At 44.0% G+C, this 21,024-nt stretch overlaps 1 protein-coding gene across 2 annotated transcripts in view; it reads right to left on the bottom strand.

Annotated features, from left to right (window-relative positions):
- The window catches only part of MTMR6 (myotubularin related protein 6), a 1,083,592-nt gene that overhangs the window by 172,159 nt on the left and 890,409 nt on the right, over positions 1–21,024 (bottom strand). For both annotated transcript variants that reach the window (XM_069639211.1, XM_069639210.1), the window contains one exon: positions 3,939–4,139. In XM_069639211.1, coding sequence (XP_069495312.1) covers positions 3,939–4,139 — 201 coding nt within the window. The remainder of the gene's footprint in view (positions 1–3,938; positions 4,140–21,024) is intronic.

Genomic DNA, 21,024 nt, shown 5'->3' with positions numbered 1-21,024 from the left:
AACGCTGACACAGGTCCTGGGAGTCCCACTGGAGTGACGGTGGGAGACAAATAGACCACCGAAAGAAAGGCATGCAACAGGAACTGCCAAAGAGCGAGGGTCCCGCTGCGCACGAGAGCCGGACCAGGCTGTTTAAAGCACCCAGGAATCAGACTTTCCCGAAAAGGAGGAGAAGCTGTTACGAGGAGCAACACAGTCCAGGTAAGTGTCTGGGACACTTAAACACACTGTAGCGCTCTGAAAATCCATACATTTAATAGCAAGCAAATGCAAAGTTAATGCAAATGAAAGTTCTTGGGTGCAAAGTTGAAATCAAGATTGAGAGACCACTGGTACGTGAAATTCAAGGAACTACATTTGAGAAAATACTTGTTTGGCTGAATATGGAACTTCTTAAGGAGACATACAAGTTCCTGGTTGCATGACCTGTGTGGTCTGAAACTGCACCAAGACCAGATAACTACTATTTGTTGCATCAAGAACCATTGCCCGCCTATGTCAGGATCCTGGTTGCGTGACCTGTAATGGGTGGACCACGTGGTCTAAAACTGTGCCAAGAACAGAGAACCCCTATGGGCCAACAAGGATGTTTACTGTGGTGAATATGAGAGAGAGAGACAGCAAAGAGTGGTGAACATCAGACTTGGGGAAGTGGATGCCAATCTCACAGGTAGAAGGAGCTGAGCTGATCTAAACAAACCTATGTTGACTTAGGTGGCACAGTTGCCAAACTGCCAAAGATGTTAAGATTCTTGGAGTCTATGTCGACTCCTCACTTACCCTATCATGGCAAGCCAATGCTATTACCTCAGCATCAGCTTATACAGCTAAACTCATCACAGCTTTAGAACATATCTCACAGAAGAGAACCGTATCACCTTTGCAAGAGCGTTAATCCTCTCTAGGATAGATTACTGCAACGCCATATTCGCAGGCTCATCAACCAAAAATATCCGGAAACTCCAAATTGTGCAGAGCAACGCAATTAGAGCTGCACTAAATATCCCCAAATCAGACCACATCTCCACCTTCTGAAGAAACATTCACTGGTTACCAGTGAAGGATCGGATCGAGAAGTACTCACAATTGCACATAAATCTCTATCCAATACTGCCCCACGTTATCTCTCCTGCCTGATAAAGAATCAAACCAATAGACCCACCTGCGCCGCTTATCTGGGGCAACTAACTAAGCCGAGATATAAAAGACAAAAAGCTTCTACGTCATGGCAGCTAACTATTGGAATGACTTGCCACAGACCATAAGGATGGAACCTTCCCTTACTGTCATTCCGTAAAAATCTAAAAACCTGCCTCTTCACACAGGACACCTAGCGACTCTCTTTTCATTGGCAAGTAACATGGCAGGACATGCATCTCTTCGCTGTATGTCTTGGCATAACGGGTAACAAAAGCCCTCTGCCTGCTGTACGCCCACCCTGCTTTGCCTGTTATGAAATGCCCAAGTTTGCTGTACATGTGACTTGCATAACCAGTAACCTAACTCATAAATCTGCTATACTTGCAACCAAAACTCTTAAGCTGGCTAAAACATGTAATCACCCTCTTAAGCCTGCATCTATTCTCCTAAGCATGCATTATTTACGACCTGCATAACTGTAACCATATTCTTAAATTGTTAAATATGTAACCAAATTCGTAAGCAGTTTTTTTTCACTGAATGCGCCAGGTGCCTGTTGGTTAGGTGCGCAAAACAAATGTAATACACAAATAAATAAATACAGTCCCGCTGTTAAGATTCCAAGGAGGAAAGGGATAAATAATCCCTGAATACTCATGTTTGCATGGAGCCTATTCAGCAAGACTGTGCAGTCTTGTGTCGTAAGCTACTGATAGCTCCAGCAGGATAAGGACTGCCTAAGCATTCTTTTCCACGGTTATCAACATTTTTTCTCTGCTAAAGATGAGCGTGCATTCTCTGTTTCTGAAAGATCTGATACCCGATTTGTATTCATCAAGGAGGCAGTGGGATCCTCTGTATTCAGGGTGTTGGCTAGTGATTCATTGTTCTAATGTTTGACCATGAAAAAAGGGTTCTATGGGAAAACGTCCCCTGGGAAAAAGTCACCAGGTAGGCCATTTTGTTCCCTGTAAACCTAAAAGCCTTCCTCCCACATATTCTATGATGGATATTAATTATTATTCTAACTCCAATCCTAGAAGTTTTGGGGAAAGTGCTCGATTTTCATGGGAGTGCAAATTTGGGGTAATGTTGCCACCTGGCAACCTTTTACAAGGCGGCTTTATCACTGAATACCGAAAAAAGTATTTGTGATTGGGTGGAAATTCAGAGTAGCACTGGATGGTTTGAGAAGGGGATCTGATGCTTGTTTGAATGAGTGCGCGATCCTGCCCATGGTAATGGAGGCAGTCTTTGTCATAGGAGTGGGTAAGGTGGCAATCCTCCTTTGAAGCAGAGCACTAATTCAGCTTGGGCTATCTGTTTAATAGGGGATTGAATTTCATGAATTTTATCTAGGAAGACCTTTGTCGTTTTGTGTGCTCTCAGGAGTTTGGGGGCGTGGGAGTGAACAGGGGAGGTGTAAGGCCAATAAGAGGTTCAAAGGGTGAGCTAAATTCACAGAAGAGTCAGAAAACATTGGAGGTATTATTCAATCCCCAAGTGACCCGGCTAGGTCGAGGTGTTCCCGATGTCGGTCTGGGTTCAACAGTGGGTTGTCAGGAAGATAACTGGTGTTGAAGGCAAGCTGAAAATTGTTATGGTTCAACATTTTGATGGCTCTAATTAGCTCAGAGTAGGCCTCTGTTAGTCTGTTGCACTCGTTTTTAACCAGAGAAGGCCAGTTACAAAGCATGGGATGGTCAAGCATGATAACAGAATATCTTTAGAAGATTAATTGTTGTGCCTGGTTATTATTAGAAAAATACTGCTAGAAATGAATATCACTCCAGGTCAATGTCTTGTTCGAGGAGTGAAGGGTTGTTCACAGTAAGCAGGTCCATTCATTTATCCAGTTTGTTTTTCCTGGTGGTCTGTATGTGATGGTAAAGTTTAGGGAAGTCTGTTCAACAATGATACATTTACATACTAGGACTTCTAGAGTAGCACTTTAAATGGAATTCGGCAAAGCCATCAGGTATGTGTCTGAATAGACCAATGATACCACCCTTTCTTGTTTTTTCTATTGTTTGTGATTATCCTTTACATGGATGGGAGTAAGGAGGCCAATTATGTGGTAAAACTTACTTAAAAACCTAATTTCAGACCAACAGATACATTTGGAATTCCTTTAAGAAGGTGTAAATATTAGGGGCTTCTTGATGGCAGACCTAGAATGTAATATCTCTAAAGAGATGGTGATGGGGTTTTTAGCATAACTACGTGGTGAGCTCAAACCAGGGCTGTTAGCTCAGTCTAGGTTTTAAGGGTTATCTTATTAGAACCAGCGTGTCTCGTAACTTGTCCTTGCTTGTCAATCAGGGGTTTATGTGGTGGACTTGGTTTGCTTTTTTCTGGGAGCCCTAGAAGGATCTGACCGTTAAGCCTTTGAGCCTCAACTGTGGGTTTGAAATTACGTGTACTTTAAGGATTGACCAGATTGGGTGGCCCAATCCTAGTATGTCTGAGTGCCCTGAGTTCACCTAGAACTAAGAGCTCTGATGGCAGTAGGATATTAGCGAAGGCAAGAAGACCATCACGTTTGCCTTGGAAGATAATTGTCTGTTAACATAGATCTTAAGGGTAGCCTTTTTCTTTTCATCTCTAATTATAACTTTATTCAAGCTTATGGCACCATTTATAGCAACCTGATCATTTGTTGTAATGAAGCTGCTAGGAGATATCTTCCACTTATTGTCGGAGAACCAAGCTTTTGAACAGGTAGCCCTATATAAATCTAACAAGCATTGATTTTTGCAGATAAGTCAACGCGTTTGCAAAAATAGTATTCTACTTACATGAGGTCTTCTCGTTCTTTCTGGCAATTTCCTAAGAAGTTTCCGAACTGACATGAGTGCACATGTTCATGTATTTGAAGCAGAAAGACTTCAGTGTACTCAAAGGCTCGAGGGTACTGTTCTGTCAAATGCCACACGCATTCCAAAAACTGAAGAAACACTGGTGACATTTCCTTTGGGTCGCCATCTAACTGCCCACATCTACAATAAATATTTTTTATAATGATTAAACATAAACAGAAAGGTGATAAATACAGTTGCAGCAAAAATATCTTGTCACACAACATACAGCAAAGGTTAGGCCCTATTTACTACACAGACAGTTTTCTTTGACATACAGGCTACAGCTGAACTAGTCCTTATTAAATCATGTTAATTTTTTATTGCACACAAAACTTTTCAAAAATCTCCTTGAGCCCTTTTAGCCTAACCTGCAGAATAAATTATCACAATGTTTGTATATAAAACACAACATGTATTCATTTTACGCACTTCAGCTTATTAAAACAAATAAGGTTCACAATACATCAATGAAATGTAACTACTAACATAAATATACATAAAAACAGTACCAGTTTTACAAATGAAAGACATTGACAAAGTGTACAGTATTCGCTGATCAATGTTCCTGACACAGGAATCTTTTTGTGGATTACGAACTACCGTTTCTTTCTTCACACAACAAGATATGTGAAATCATCAAACTTGTCTCGCAGGTGAAAAATGAAATACTAGATGCAAAGACTTCAACAGCGTACATTATATGAACAAGGGAAGGGGAATACTTATATCTGTTATTTACAGTACTTGACTTAACGCACCAGGCTCGTCTCACCTAGTTCTGACTATTTCTTCTCTGCAGAGGTTGTTGCACAGTATGTTTAGCAGGAACGGTGGGGAGGGTGTTGGAAAGGTGCGAGAGCAAGGACCAAGAGTACCGAAATCACCATAAAGATAATTTTCCCTTAAACTAGCATCCTCCTCCCTCCTTCCCAACTGGCTGTGAGACCAGACTGTGCAAACCCAATAACTTTGTGGAGGAGACTGCATATACCAGGATAAATGTCAAGCAAAATGGTGCTGCAATATGGGCTGGTCAAAGGAAGTATCCTTCCTGGAGGATGCATCAAGAGTGTAATGCATAACAAAAGCATGCACAGTGGCCCTGGTAATAGGCACATGTCTCTGGAAGGCCACAGATGCTGCCTTTACTCTGGTAGAATGAGTGTGAAGGTTCTGAGGAATGGGAAGATTAGATAACTCATAAGTCCTGCCAATGCTGGAGACTAACCATCTTGAGAAAGACCATCATATATTATTAGAAAAAGGTCGGATTTTCAGACTATTTTATTCTGTCCACATCAGGATAGTACAAAGTCTCCTCTACTGAAGGAGAGTGAGGTCTGGGATGGAAGAGTGGAAGGAAAAATTCCAGTTTTAAGTGAAATTCCAAAAGAATCTTAGGGTTAAAGGACAGAACTGTCAAAAAAAAAACCTTATCAACAATGATAAAAGGATCTTCTGAAGAAAGAACTTAAATCTCAACAGTTCTCCTAGCTGAGGTAATAGCAACTAAGAAAGTAGCCTTCCTAGTTAAAAGATCCAATGTACACAAGGCTAATGCTTCAAAAGGTGTATGCTTAACCGCAGCAAGTATGACGTTAAAATCCCAATGGGGAATCAGATCTCTAAAAGAAGGGTGCAAATGAAGGAGGCCCTCAAAGTCCTTTGTAACAACCTTGTACTTTAAGGACAAGGACTCATTGGGAGTGCTAAGATACGCTGCAATAGCCCACTGACAGTGTTTGCAAGACCGAACGCCAATGTGTCTGCCAGCAAGGGAAGACATTAAAGAAAGGATGTTTTATAAGGAATCCTTAAGAGGATTAATATTCGCTGTGAGGGCCCAGTGGCAAAATCTGAGCCATTTGGTTGATACTGCCTTCTCAGGGTCCGTAGCACAGATAAACAAGTTTTCATCAAATACTCCTAGGAAAGAACAGGCTAGAACGTTTGGGACCAAGTGCAGTAATTGAAGGTTTGGGTGAAGCACTGCAAATGATTGCAGGACAAGAAAGTCCTGAAGTTTCAGAAGAATCAGAAACCTTCTCTTTGACAGATGAGGTCTGAGGACAATACTTGCAGGTGACCAATAAGGGGCCATTAGAACCATACTCCAATTGGGCATTTTCTCGAAGATGTACACATTTCAATGAAGAAGAGTGAAGTGGAAAACACATATGGGAAATTCCCAGGCTATTATAGGTTGAACGCATGCCGGAAGGAATGAAGCCCCAATTCACTGGCCCAACGCATATCACAAACAAGTGTATTTTTAGAAAGCCACACTGATGAAAAAAGAGCAAGATGATTCATCGTTTTACCACGTGGGGCATAAATGAGCCTGTTTAGGGCATAAATCAGACTGCTCAGGGTATGTGCTTTAAGTTGTTCTCTTGGTCTCTAGGTGAGACGGTACAGAGTGAATGTGCTTCTGGAAACACCACGTCCAGAGTTGGGTTTTGTTTACCCATGGATGTTTAGATATAACATTGTGGTTGTATTGTCAGTGAATAGTTGAACTCTAGTCCCATGGATGAGTGGAAGGAAGGATTTCAGACTCAGAAGGATAGCCTTCCTTCAATTGTAGATCATTTATATGAAGATGCTTGTTTTGAGAGTCAGACAGCCCATGGATCTGGTGGTTAAGGCAAGGCCCTCCGCATCAAGAGAGAGAAGAGTCTGTGGTCACTACGACATGATCGGAAGGGTGAAAAGGTGCCCCTGTGAGAAGATTTTCCTCACAGGTTCCCCAAAGGAGTAAATCTTGAACCTCTTTTCTGATGGGAATCTTCATGGATTGGTGATCAGACAGCTAGCACCCAACTGGACAACATGTGTTTCTGTAAGGGATCATCCTCAGCCTGGCTAGAGGTACAATTGAAAAACATGACGGCCATAAGGCCCAGACATCCGTGGAACCATCAGGATGATCTTTGGTCTCTGGTGCTGAAATGAATAGTTGTTTGCTTTAAGGTTGAGATCCTGTGTGGAGGAACACATGGCATTCCCCAAGTTCTGTCCAGATTTGCCCAAACAAATTAAATCTTCTGAGAGGGCTAGACGCTAGATTTGTTCATGTTTATAGAATACCCCAAAGAATGTAGGGTATTGCAAACCACTGAGAGGCTGGACAGGTTTTCCTCCACCAAAGCATCTCTGATATATGATATGATAGGCTATTTATAATGCGCTTAATACCCAGAGGTTTCTAAGTCCGGACCCAGGGATCGAACCTGTGTTGCTCCTTGTCGTCTTGCTTCCAAGGCGAGCACTTTGCCGCTGAGCTATCCTCCCAAGACAAATAATAAACCGGTCATCCAGGGAGGGGGAAAAAGTGAATATTTTGCAGAGGAAGGTTAGACACCACGACTGACAGCCCCATTGTAAAAAATCGGGGAACTGCATTTAGGCTACAAGGAAGGCACTTGCATTGGTAGTACTCACACTACAAGGGGAATATGAGGAATCTGCAATGCTCCTTCTTGACTACAATGTGAAAGCATGCATTGTGAAGTTCCACACATGTTATCCAATTTATCCAACTAGGGTGCCTCTAGAATCCTAGCTAGAGTTGTCATATGAAAGATCTCCAAGAATAGGTATTCAATAAGCTCTGAAAGTCTAAAACAAGTCTGGTGCCCCCTTTTTTGAGAATGGTGACACGACAAGAAAAGTCGTCTCTTATTTTTTGTACTATTTCAATGGCATCTAGAAGATGATGATGATGATGATGGATCTCCTGCAGCAATTGTGAACATGACCCCCTGAACCTTGTAGGAGACGATGGAGGATTATTTAGGGAAAGCCCCTCTCTAAAGATATTGAGTACTCAGGGCTCTTGCGTGAGATCTGTCCAAGCTTTATAAAAGGAGGAAAGCCACCCCGTTCATATTAGGCAGCATGTATCCCTGTGGGGGCTGTGGGTAGGCTGCATCTCTGTTCTGAAATCAAATATACCTCTTCTGGGGTGAAGTCCAGGCAAAGTCCCTGCTGTTTGTGTGTGTCCACCTACTTGCATTTCCTGTCTGGCATGCTGCATCTGGGCAGGCGTGTATGCCTGTACCAGCTCCTGGATTCATCTGCTTGCCTTGTGGCATCAGCCGGCATCGCCATGCACTGTGCAGTACTGCGCAGGAACAGGAGGCAAGCTCCATCAGGACGTGCTCTGACTGCAGACCACGTACTGCCCCTTCCTTCCAGCCTGTCCTGCCTGACCACGCCCCCACCCTCTCACCTCCCCCTGGAAGCTCAAATATACCTCTTCAGGGACGAAGCCCAGGCTTTGTCTGAGCAAAGTCTCAGCTGTTTACTGAACACTAACTTCTGTTACTGCTACATAGGTTTGTTATTCAATCGTGTGCAACCTGCAACTCCACTCTGCTTGGTCAGCTTTTCACGTAACTCCTGCCCCCCTCCCGTCTTCCATGGAGGTTCCTCTCAGTTTAGACTTTGACGTCCCAACTTCCTCTCTCTACCAACAACACCTGCTTTATGCTATTATTTCTTTCTCGTTCTTTGCTTCCTATGCCTCCTCACAACTCCTAATGCTTGCATTCCAGTTGCTACTCTATTACCCGTCCGTCTTCTCGTAATTAAAACAATATTATTTATCCCCTGTCCACTGACCTTTCCCAAACCCTCAATGTTTGGAACACCTGCTCCCTTAACAATAAAGCTCACTCTGTGCTTGATATATTTTCTGGCTTTCATCTGGACTTGTTGCTCTCCCTCCAATACTGCAATTCCTTCTGTGCTGTCCTCTCCCCACAATTATTTTCTCCCACACACCCGGCTCATCTGGCTGTGGTACCATCAGCATGCTGTCTTCTGAACCTCCAAATTCGCTCCCTCTAAGCTTGCACCTATCTGTGTTTCCATCCTATGAATACCACTACGCTATTTTTTCCTCACCATCTCCCCATGCTTTTCTGGTGATCTATCACCCTCCTGGCCCTGTAACCACCTTCTGTAATCATATTGATCTACTCCTCTCCAGCCTTTTGACCACCCACTGTTCCTCATAGGTGACTTAAATCTTTATCGCTCCTCAGTCCTATTTCTTTTTCCAAATTCCCACGTCCCCTCCCACATCTCTGGCTCCTCTCTGGACCACATTTTCGTAATGACCCCATCTTGTCCTCAGTCTGCTCTCCGATCACTTTCTCTTATGCTTCTCATTCTTCCACCCTCCCTCGCTCACTCACTCTCCCTCCTCTCCCTTGGGCATCCTCGGTCATGATCTCAGAATATTTAATATCTCCACTTTTTCTTCTGGCCTTCCCTCTCTTCTTCCTTCCCTTGACTGTTGTATAAAGCTAAACCTTTGTATGCTTTGTTGTATAAAGCTAAACCTTTGTATGCTTTCTTGTTGCTATGGTTTTCAGCTGTGTTTATGCCAAGCACATCATCTGTAATTCCAGAATGGATTTATGCCTACTGTGCCATTCTGGAATGATGTGTGCTTGGAGATGTTTACTCTGGAGTGAAGTCAGTTTTACCCTGGATGCTGCCTGTGTTGGGGGTCTTAAGTGAGTTACTAAAGCTGTTCCAAATAAACTGGCTTTCACTTACCAAGTTTGTGGCTTCTTTACAATGGCAACGAGGATGGGATGTCTGTAGTGATCCCTGCAGAAGCCAAGACCCCCAACAGTGCATGGAAGTGGAGTTTGGCGGGAGCTGTCAGCAGGAGCAGCCACCATCCAGGAGGAATTGGCAGGAGCTATCAGCAGGAGCAACCACCATCCAGGAGCTGTCAGCAGGAGCAGCCACCATCCAGGAGGAATTGGCAGGAGCTATCAGCAGGAAGCTGGAAGCTGCCTGAAAGTGGATGTGGCGCTGAATCAAGCCCAGCTGAATACGGATGTGGCGCTGAATTGAGAAAGGATACTGAAACCTTGCCCAGGGCCCCCTGTGGGAAGGCGAATTAGGAGGAGCTATCAGCAGGAAGCTGGAAGATGGAAGCTGCCTGAAAGTGGATGTGACGCTGAATCAAGCCCAGCTGAATGCAGATGTGGCGCTGAATTGAGAAAGGATACTGAAACCTCGCCCAGGGCCCCCTGTGGGAAGGCGAATTCGGGGTGTATGACAAAGGGCACCACAGCTTAGAGAAGGTGCTTTCTCTGGCCCCCCAAAAGAGGAGATATTTTTGTGGTGGTGACTGGACAAGCATAGCCAAAATTAGAGTGGCTATGTATGGCAACATTTGACGATATTCTAAGAATCACCATTTGACATCTTGAAAGCAAAATTGTTTTTGTTGTGTCATATACTTTGGACGCATATTAACCTGTTATTTTACGCATTGTGTTACGTAGCATTTAGAGATTAGAAATATGGCCCTGTCTGGAGTCCCCGGTCCGCAAGTATTTATGTTCACACCAGGTCCGCCAAAAATTAAGTGGGCCCCGTGGAAGAAGAGATTCCTAAATTATGTTAAAGCTACGTGTGGGAATGGAATGTCTGTAGAACGTAAAGTAGCGATGTTAATGCATTTTCTGGGGTATGAAGGTCATGGGATATATGACACACTTCCTGATATTTCCGAATTAGATTCAGAAGAGGGAACAAATGATTTTGACCTGGCATTGACCAAACTTGATAGGCATTTTGAGTCAAAAACTAGCACGGTATTGGAGCGATATCATTTTGGCATGAAATGTCAACTTGAAGGAGAAACTGTTGAAGACTATATAACTGCTTTGAGACATTTATCCCTCAATTGTAAGTTTGGTGGTGGATTAGAGGAACACATAAGAGATCAATTTATGATTCACTGCTCTAATGATAAAATACGGGAGGAAATTTGGTTAAAGGACGATCCAAACTTAGAGGAGGTCATTAGTTTAGCGAAGAGAATTGAGCACACATTACAGTGTGTAGCGAAGCTGTCCCTCAAGGAAAATAAATCAGCACCAAGTGTTGAGGTACTAAGAGTTGGAGATAAGAAGGGAGGGTGCCCAAAGGAAAAGAAAAAACATAGAACCAAGCCCAATACACATTATGAGAATACCCAAGCCAAAGGTGGGGGTGGTGAGCAGAATAATAGGCGGTTTCAAAAGGACGCCGCTCAATTTAATGTGAAAAAGGAAGATAGGTTATGTTTTCGCTGTGGGAGCTCACGACATTTGTCTACATCTCCCATTTGCCCTGGGAGGCGAGTGAATTGTGGTGTATGTAAGAAGTGGGGGCACTTCGAGAATTGTTGCAAAAACTATCGAATTGGAGGTGGAAGGGGAACCCTCCTGATTGAAGAATATGACGGTGTATCTTCTGAAGAAGCTGATGTTTCTGAGAATGAAATAGTTACCTTTCATATGGTAAAGTGTTAAGGTTCTGATGAGTGCGAGCATCCATCAGCATGGATACAGGTAAATGGTCATTTGGTTAAAATGCTTGCTGACTCCTGATCCAAAATCACATTAATGTCTAAAACTGTTTTTGAGAATGTAATTGGAGGTGACGTCAGATGTTTGATTCCTTCAGATAAAATGCCTGGCGGATATAACGGAGACAAAATAGAAATTCTGGGGTGCTATGAGACAGAATTCAAATTCAAAGGGAGGTTCACACGTGGGAAAATATATGTTACCAAAAGAGGTGAAACCTTGTTAGGTTGGAAGGAACAAAGGGGTTTGGGAATCAAGTTGGATCCTAATAGTGAAGAGCAAGTCCTCAATGTGACTAATTCTTCTGAGGTTAATAGTGACAAAACAAAATGTGAAATGGTGACTAGATATCCTGAGGTATTTTGTAACAGAGTGGGGTGTCTCAAAGGGATGGTGCACAAGATTGAGGTGAAAGAAGGAAGCAATCCTGTTGCGTCCAAGCTCAGACCGCTGCCCCTATCCATGCGGAATGCTGTGCGTGAGGAATTAATGAAATTGGAAAGAGAAGGAATTATTGAGCCAGGTAGGGCTGTGGAGTGGATATCTCCTGTGGTGGTGGTAAAGAAAAGCAATGGGGATTTGAGGGTATGCATTGATTTGAGGGAGCTTAATCGGTGTGTGGTAGCAGATCGCCATCCTCTTCCCAATATGGGGGAGTTATTAAGTAGGATAGGGAGTGCAAAATATTTTGCAAAGCTTGACATGGCGAGTGCGTATCATCAGATAAGTTTAGATGATGAGTCACGCAAATTGACTGCTTTCATCACTTATGAGGGAATAAATCAATTCAAGCGCATGCCATTTGGGCTGGTGTCAGCGTCTTCCGTATTCCTAAAGGTTATGGACAAATTGTTGAAGGATGTCGGCGGTGTATGGTGCTTTCAGGACGATGTCCTGATATGTGGGAAGGACGAGAGTGAGTTAAAAACAAGACTGGATTTAGTTCTCAAGATCTTTAAAGCAAGAGGAATAACTTTGCGTGGCGAAAAATGTGTATTTCTGACTCAAGCGGTTGATTATCTAGGTCATGAAATTTCTAAGCAGGGACTCAAACCAAAAAGGAATTTAGTTGAGTCAATTTTGAAAACACAGCCACCAAAGATTAAGGCTGAGTTGAGATCATTTCTAGGTACTATTGAGTTCTATCATAGGTTTGTTGAGAACTATGCCGATTCCATAACTAAATTGAGGGCATTATTAAGGAACGGTGCTGAGTTTGAATGGAGCAAGGAATGTGAAAAAGAATTTGAAGCAATGAAAAGAAAAATTGATATGGCAAAACCCCTATTGATGTTTGATACTAGGAATAAAACCATTCTGGCCGTGGATGCCAGTGAGACAGGTATAGGTGTGGTCATGTTGCAGCCAGATGTTGATGGTACGGAGATGATTGTAATGCATGCATCCCGCATGTTAAGAGGTGCAGAATTGAACTATTCCGTGTTGGAAAAGGAAGCCCTGGCGTGCCATTGGAGCATTGAAAAGATGAAAAATGTTGTCTGGGGTCAAGAGTTTACCTTGAGAACAGATCACAAACCCCTTAAGGCGATTTTTGAAAGTAAAGGCCTCGGCAAGGTTTCAAGGAGAGTGGCAGGCTGGATAACCAGGCTACAGTGTCATAAATTTGAAATAGAAGTAGTTGCTGGTAAAGAGAATGTGCAGGCTGATCACGCTTCGAGAGTGAAGTTGGAGAATGATGCTGGTGAAAAAGGAAGTAATGTATATGGTGAACATGAAATGGTTTTTGCAACTGTGAAGGGTATAATTCAGAAACAAGAGTGGATTCAAGTGTTAAGGGCCAATGAAATGTGGAAGCGGATTATGGTATTTGTGGTGGATGGGTGGCCAGAGAAAAGGCTACTATCAGGTGAAGAGAGGGCTATGTGGGAAGTAAGGAATGAACTATCCGTAAAAGGAGAGCTGTTGTACAGATGGGACAAGTTGGTGGTTCCAGGCAGTCTGCGGAGGAAATTGATTGATTGTGCCCATCAGGGACATATTGGCATTTGTAAAACGAAAGAAGTAATAAAAGCCGATTTCTGGTGGCCAGGAATTGATCGCGAAATTGAGAAAGTGGTTGGTGCGTGCAGTGACTGTACCAAATCAGGGAAGAACGTGATAGCTGTGTCCCAACCAATGGGTAAAACTACCATTCCTGATGGTGTGTGGCAAGATTTGTCCATGGATGTTCTAGGTCCCGTAGACATGGGTGCAAGTAGAGGTAGGTTCATTTTGGTGATGGTTGATACCTTTTCGAGATGGACAGAGTTTAAGATGCTGAGGGAAGTCACGTGTCAACGCATAATTGAATTCATGGAGAATGTGTTTGAAAGGGAGGGTTTTGCCCAGGAGCATTCTCACGGATAATGGTCCACAATTCATGGGAAAACTATTTTTGGAGTATCTGTACAAATGTGGAATCAAACACAAAAAGACTCCTTTGTATTGTCCCCAAGCAAAAGGTATGGTTGAGAGAGTAAATCGAAGTATTATGGATGCTATTCGTGGAGCTAATGCATGTGGTCTTGACAAAAAGGTTGCAGTAAGAGACAGGCTGTATGCTTTGAGGATGGCTCCGCGAGTAGAAACAGGGATTAGCTCATTTGAACTTATGAGAGGGCGAAAGGCAAATACCTGTGTTGCGCCAGCTTGGTTGGGCAGGGCGAGAGCGTCAGATGCGGTTGTGGATGATGTAAAGAAAGGGATGGAAGCCTGAAAAAACAAGTGGGTGGAAAGAGTCAATAAGAAGCACCCAAGGAGAATAAGTGTGGTCAAAGCTGGAGATTGGGTACGGATAAGGAAGGCTGTTGTTACCAGGAAAGGGGAACCGTTATACACAGAGCCTGTTAGGGTTACACGAGTCTTCAAAAACACTATGTGTGTAGAAAGTGGTCAAGTCTGGTCTTTGTCCAGAATCGCGAAAGTAAAATGATGTAAGTATATATCTGTTCAGTGGGTACATATACCACAATAAAGACATTTATTTCATAAGGGAGGGGGATGTGTTGTATAAAGCTAAACCTTTGTATGCTTTGTTGTATAAAGCTAAACCTTTGTATGCTTTCTTTTTCTATGGTTTTCAGCTGTGTTTATGCCAAGCACATCATCTGTAATTCCAGAATGTATTTATGCCTACTGTTCCATTCTGGAATGATGTGTGCTTGGAGATGTTTACTCTGGAGTGAAGTCAGTTATACCCTGGATGCTGCCTGTGTTGGGGGTCTTAAGTGAGTTACTAAAGCTGTTCCAAATAAACTGGCTTTCGCTTACCAATTTTGTGGCTTCTTTACATTGACATATGTGCTTCTCGAGCAACTGACTCTGCTTCTTTACTTATTTCTGGTAGTCTGGTGAGCACCCTCTATCTTGTTTACCTTTCTACTCCCTTTCGACCATTGCATTAACCATTTCTTCACCAAGCTGAATGGCTGACACAGATCTTGATCTCAGGTCTTCGCTTCACTCAACCTACAATGCTTTACTACTCTCTGCCAAACAACAGTATTTTAACACTCTTTGATTCTCTCTCTTCTCATCCCCGCCATCAAATTACATTGCATTCTTACTCCTTCCCCTCCGGATCCTACTTCACTTTCCTCGCTCTCACTTTCAGAATTTGCTATCTTTCCTTGAAAAGCTCTCTTCGCTTGTCCTAAAGTTCATCTGTGACTTCCACATGCTCCCCTACCTCCCTGTCTGCACCTTCATCTCCGCACTCTACTTTGATAGCTTCCTTTCATCCACTTCCCAACACTGACATTAACACCGTTCTTACTAACGCTCATCCCACTGCTGCCCCTAGCTACCCTTTACCTTCCTCTTTAATCCCTACAGTCTGTTCTTCTCTTCTTTCCCATCTTACTATTCTCTTTCACTCATCACTTTCTCCTGCTACTCTTCCCTCTTCTTTTAAACATGCTTCAATTCCCAAAACATCTACAATCAATCCTTCTCTCTCCCTTCTAATTTTCGTCCTGTCTCCCTCTTGTTTTTCTATTGGAATGTGTAGTCTACACCAAAGTCTCTTAATTTGTCAACCAGCACTCCCTTCTCCCTCCATTTCAATCTGGGTTTCATCCTTAACACTCTAAAGAGACCGCCCTCCTGACGATCTCAGAGGCTCTCCTGTCTTCACTCTACACCAAATGTTCTTTTCTTCTTGTTCTTCCTGACAGATCAGCCGCATTTGATATTGTTGACCACTCCATTCTGCTCTCTAGTCTCTCTCATGTAGAAGCCCTGCCATTGAGGCATGACTCATTGATTGCCCTATGACACAGTGGACTATTCACCTCTTATGGGATTACCCCCTTTCTGTTCTTGATCCACGCTACACTTTATACCAAATTGGAAATAGAGCGGGACACCGAAGAGTGGTTTTGTATACACCTTCAGCTAACCAGTAAACATCCAAGTGGTGAACAGCCAACACGGAAACAACCAGTAGAGTTAATACACGTCAAAAAAAGTACTTGAAGCTAAGAAAACCACAAATCAAAGTGTGTTTCTCAGACGTCCCTAATACTATAGTGTGAACAACATATCTGAAGATCTATCACTGGGGAATGGAATTGATTTTCCTGATTATATTGCTTTGTCCTGAAGATGGCCCAATACTCACACTGAGTGACAGCCCTTGAGAGGGAGCAGTACACGCAAGAAGGGCCGACACATATGTCGACCTATTAGGGAATTGAAAATGTTGTTTTTCCTACTCTGTTACATAACCAAATGATTGTTGTGGTATCCAAGAAAAGCAAAACAAAGTGACCCCATTTGAGAAATGAAATTATTTGTATGAAAGTGGTAAATGTTAATTATTGACTAAATGAGATGTGTTTTACATTGTTAAAAAAAATAAAAAATAAAGAGAATTGTTTGATACAAAAATGCTGTTGTCATAGAGAAATGTCAAAGGTGGCTAAGGGTTTCATTTACCAACTAACCTAGTAGATTCCAATCCTCTTGCCAGTTATACGAAAGAAACTTCAAGAGAGGGGTAGTCAATCTGTCTTTTGTGTGCTTCACTGTATGACTCTCCCCATAGTACAGATTGAACCCCTTGTGAACAAAAATAGGGGAGTACCCAATTGTTGATTGTTAAATGAAGAACGACCTCGGTATTGCAAAAGGGATCTTTGTAAAATAAAAAAATAAAAAATAGGAGTTTCGGGAGCAACACCATCTTCAGCAGTGCTGCCCATCCTATCCATGACGGCGGTAATCTAGCCCAAAAGGACATGGAGTTTTCAATACTGCTCATTGCCCTCTCTGTGTTCCACATATGTTCTGTCTGAGGGTCATGATAAATGTCCACCCCCAAATAGCGAAATGTGTTCAGTTCCCATTTAATTGGCAGCACCAGTAGCATGCGCTCTGTCTTCCCAATGTATCCCCCCCCCCAGTGGAAACAGGCTCGACTTCTGTGGATTAATAGTTATGCCTGACAAGGCAGCTTATCACTCCATCACGTCTAGAACATATTGCAGATTCGTCTCAGGTTGTTGCAAGTAAAGGAGCATATAATCTGCGTACAATGAGATAAGATGCCTTCCCCCCCTAAGTATCTATTCCTGCCTGACCGTTCTCATCCCTCAGATAAACCGCCAGTGGCTCTAACGCCAAGATAAAGAGCATCAGAGACCACGGGCACCCCCTGTCTCGTACCCTTACTAAGCTGCCATTGTTCTAATATGACTGCGCCCGTCTTGACCCTAGCCATTGGTCTATTTTACAACAGTCGCACCCACTTTAAATATGTCGGTCCCATACCCAATCATTCTAACACCACCAGTAGCCATGGCCATCTAACCAAATCGAACGCCTTAACTGCATCCAATGATGCTACCACGCATTGGCATGTCTCTCCTTGGGTACAGTCAATCACGTGATGCAATCTACGCAAGTTAATAGTAATATTTCTTTGTTGGACATATCCTGTCTGGTCCGAGTGTATATGTTTGGCTATGATCAGTCTAAGCCTTAGCGTCATTACTGCCGTGAGTATCTTCCCATCTTGATTCAATAATGACAGTGGTCTATACGAACCACAGTCTGTGTGTGGCTTATTCGGTTTCAGAAGTGGGACAATCAACGACTCCGGCAAGGATCCGGGCAGTCTGCCCGTTTCCATTGATTCGTTAACCATTTCTAGCAATGGAACTAGAATTTCTGCCTTTTATTCTTTATAGAATTCACTGGGGAGCACATGCGCCCCCGGGGCATTGCCTGCCGGTAGCTCTTCAATCACATGTTCAAGTTCATTTATTGTAATGGGGACTTCCAGTTTATCTCGTTCTTCTATACTTAGTTTGGGCAAGTTAATCTCCGACAGTGCCTCTTGTATCTCTTCCAAATCACACTCTGAAGTTTCCTCATACAAATGTTTATAATATTCATAAAAACATGTATTTACTCCTTCCTGTGTTTCGCACAACTCTCCATCCTTTCCCACCACTGCTCTGACTGTCTCCCGTTTGTTCTCGCTTTTGTAGAGCCAGGCCAGCAATCGCCCTGGTTTGTCCACCTCTGCGTGTTGTCCCTCGATGTACCTTCTATAATTTAACTTGCCTAACCTATCCCAATGCTTCCAACAGTCTTCTTGTAGGAGGGCCACCTCTTGTGCCTCTTCTAGGGATCTTTCCCCTGTCTGTGCTATTGCTTATATCCTATTTTCTGCCTCCTGCAAATCTCGTAAAATCACTTCCTGTATGCCTTTTGACTTTGATATGGCTGCTCCTCTTAACACTACTTTGAAGGCCTCCCATAGTGTTCCTGCTGAACTCACACTGCCCTTATTGTGCTGAAAACATTCCTTCACCTCCCCTATTAGATGATCCCGGAACCCAGTATCTCCGAGTGCCTCCACTCAAAGTCTCCATGTTGAAATCCTGGCTCGGGGGGGGGGGGCAAGGGGGTGTATGGAGAGCCTGCCACATGACCACCAAAGGTGCATGGTCTGAGAGGACCTTTGCCTTATATTCGGCTTGTATAAACTCACCCAGTAGTTCTCCCCCCCACCCTCCGCAAACACATAATTCAACCTTGTGTAGAGATTTGTGGGAGCATTATAGTGGGAATATACCCGGTCTTGCATATGCATTGTCCTCCACACATCTTCCAACTTAAATGCATGCAGCAGCATACTTAAGACTTTCGCTGCACGGGCGAGCATGTTGCCCATGAGCTATCCTCCCGAAACTAATCACGCATATTTCCCTATTTTCCACCTTTGCCCGTAGAATGACCATCCTGCCATCTGCATCTAAGTGGGTCTGGAGGACCTTGAACGGCACCGTCGGTGCTACCCAGATCAGCACTCCCCTGGCGTACGCAGAGTATGTGGAACCTAAGGTCACCCCCCTCCATTTCCTTGCTATGGTATCTTGTCAATTTTTTGACGTCTCTAATATGTCATTACTCTATTCCTCTTGACATAACTATCCAGCCCCGAACATTCCAGGTTGCTATCTTCAATTCACCCATCTCCTATAGGCCATTCCTCCCTCCCACTCCATTTATCACTTCCATCCTCTTCCCGCTGTGCGTGTCTGTAGGCCAACTTCCTGTTAACTGTCCCAACTGACTACCCAACCCCTTCCCCAACTGTTCCCAACATTTGCCCAGCTTCGAATCCGAAGCTCAGGCATCCCTGCGTCTCGCTCCTATTCCGGATCTGCTGCCGGTGTTCGGAGTGCAGCGGGAGGATACTGAACTACTAGTATCCTACCTAATCTACTCTACTGTGGGTGCTAGTAAGTTTCCTGGTGCCATCTAGGGCCTGGCGGCACCGGTGCTTCTGCATTTGGCTAGTAATAAATTGTTATTCAACTTTCTAACTCGGATGGCATTGTCTAATCGTTACAATATGGCTGCTTCACCGTTCAAATGTACATTATGTTAGCAATGCTGGTTCACTCATCACTTCCGCTTCTCATCTGGTCATCCTTCTGCGATGGGAAATTCAACGTGTCCATCCTGTTGTTCACATCATCCGGGGCCTCAGAAAATACAGCACGATCTTTGTGTAGGACCCTCATCTTTGCCGGGTATAGCAACATTTAAGATTAGCCACACGTAACCTCTTCTTCACTGGCACATAGTTAATTAGCTGTTTTTGCACCAAGAATGTAAAATCTGGATACGCTGTGATGGTCGCTGAGGCTCTGCTTATCGTTCCTCCTTTATGAAAGTGTTCTAGGATCCTTTCCCTATCTTGATAGTTGAGAATATTGGCGATAATCGGTCGAGGTGGGGCCCCACGCTGCATTTTCTTGTCAGGCCCCTATGCACTCTTTCAACTGTGAACCCCTGAGTGAGTGACTCAGCTCCTATCTCCTGCAACAACATTTTCGATAAAATCTGTCGGGTACGTGCCTTCTTCGCCCTGCGGAAGCCCAGCAATGCGTAAATTATTTCTGCGGGCCTGTCCTTCCGCCTCTTCGGCTTTGTTGTCCAGATTCCGCACCTGCTGTTGTAGTACGGAGACCTCTTCGGAGTTTTCCTTGCAGCTGCTTGCATTAGCCTTCACTTCCTTCTCCAACACACCCGTGCGTTCTGTCAATGCCCTGACGTCCTGTCACAAGAAATTCACATCAATGCTGATGATGGCAATTTTTAATTCCAGTGATGTCTTCAGCTTTGCTATGGCCTCTAGGATCTGCTGATCGCTTCGCCTGGGGGCCTCTTTCCCCTTGTCCTTCCTGTCCTTTCTTTCTTGCGTCGTCCGTCGATTGCGCTGACTTGGTAAATGCATCTATTGATGACTGCTTCGCTTTGAGCTCTTTGGGCTTCGATGCCATTGTTGCGTCTGCTGGCTCCAGTGCTCACTTTTCTGTTACAAGCAGTGCAATACACTGTCTGTTCTGCTACGACCCGCGTTGGGCAGTGTCCTGGTTAGTGCACTCGTTTAGCACACAGTGCTCAAGATGTTTCCTGGTAATTGCATCTATTACTAAGTCTCTTCTGTGCACTATTGTGACTTCAAGGCGCCACTCCGTGTTCGTTGCCCCCTTCTTTTGTCCGTGGGGGTTCCGGTGTGTTACTAGGTTTGTCGGTGTATCCCCATGTCTTTACTGCCTTATCGGTACACCGGTCTTAACACCTCCCATGGACACTACTCCGCTGTACTTTGTAATTACTGTGCACCCCAAACTACCAGGCCAGGTGCTCTCCTGTAAATTACTTTGTGTGCAGTTGGCACCCTGTGTTCTGCTGTGGCTGCTGTGTGCTCCCAACAGGCCTAATATGGCCTCCTCACGGGGGCAGGTTTCCACCAATCACATCCAGGTTCAGGCAACCCTTGTTGTGGGCTAGTTCCGCGTCTCCAGAGACTCTGTGCACCAAGCATCCAGGGTAGTCCTCAACCACTGGAATGTCTAGTCCTCCATCGATGTGGTTGCTGCGGTTCTATTGTTCCATGGGGATATCCTTTAGGCCTGTGCTACTCCCTCCCTGCCGGCGTCGCTTCTATTGGGCCCGTAATGTGGTAGCTGCAATTCAATGGCCCAGTTACAACATTTGGGTTATCTTTGATCCTGGCTTTGTTCAAGCTCCATTTTGACCTGGCTTTGCTCGTCAGCGCCAGATGCTATATGTCTGCCCCACTTGCTCTTCTTGTGCAGTTTATTTTATTCCGG

The sequence above is a fragment of the Ambystoma mexicanum genome, chromosome 7q, assembly GCF_040938575.1.
Source record: "Ambystoma mexicanum isolate Mex_15411 chromosome 7q, UKY_AmexF1_1, whole genome shotgun sequence".
NCBI classification, from domain to species: domain Eukaryota; kingdom Metazoa; phylum Chordata; class Amphibia; order Caudata; family Ambystomatidae; genus Ambystoma; species Ambystoma mexicanum.
Note: the sequence above shows the minus strand (reverse complement) of the source record. Positions and strands in the feature narration are given on the sequence as shown.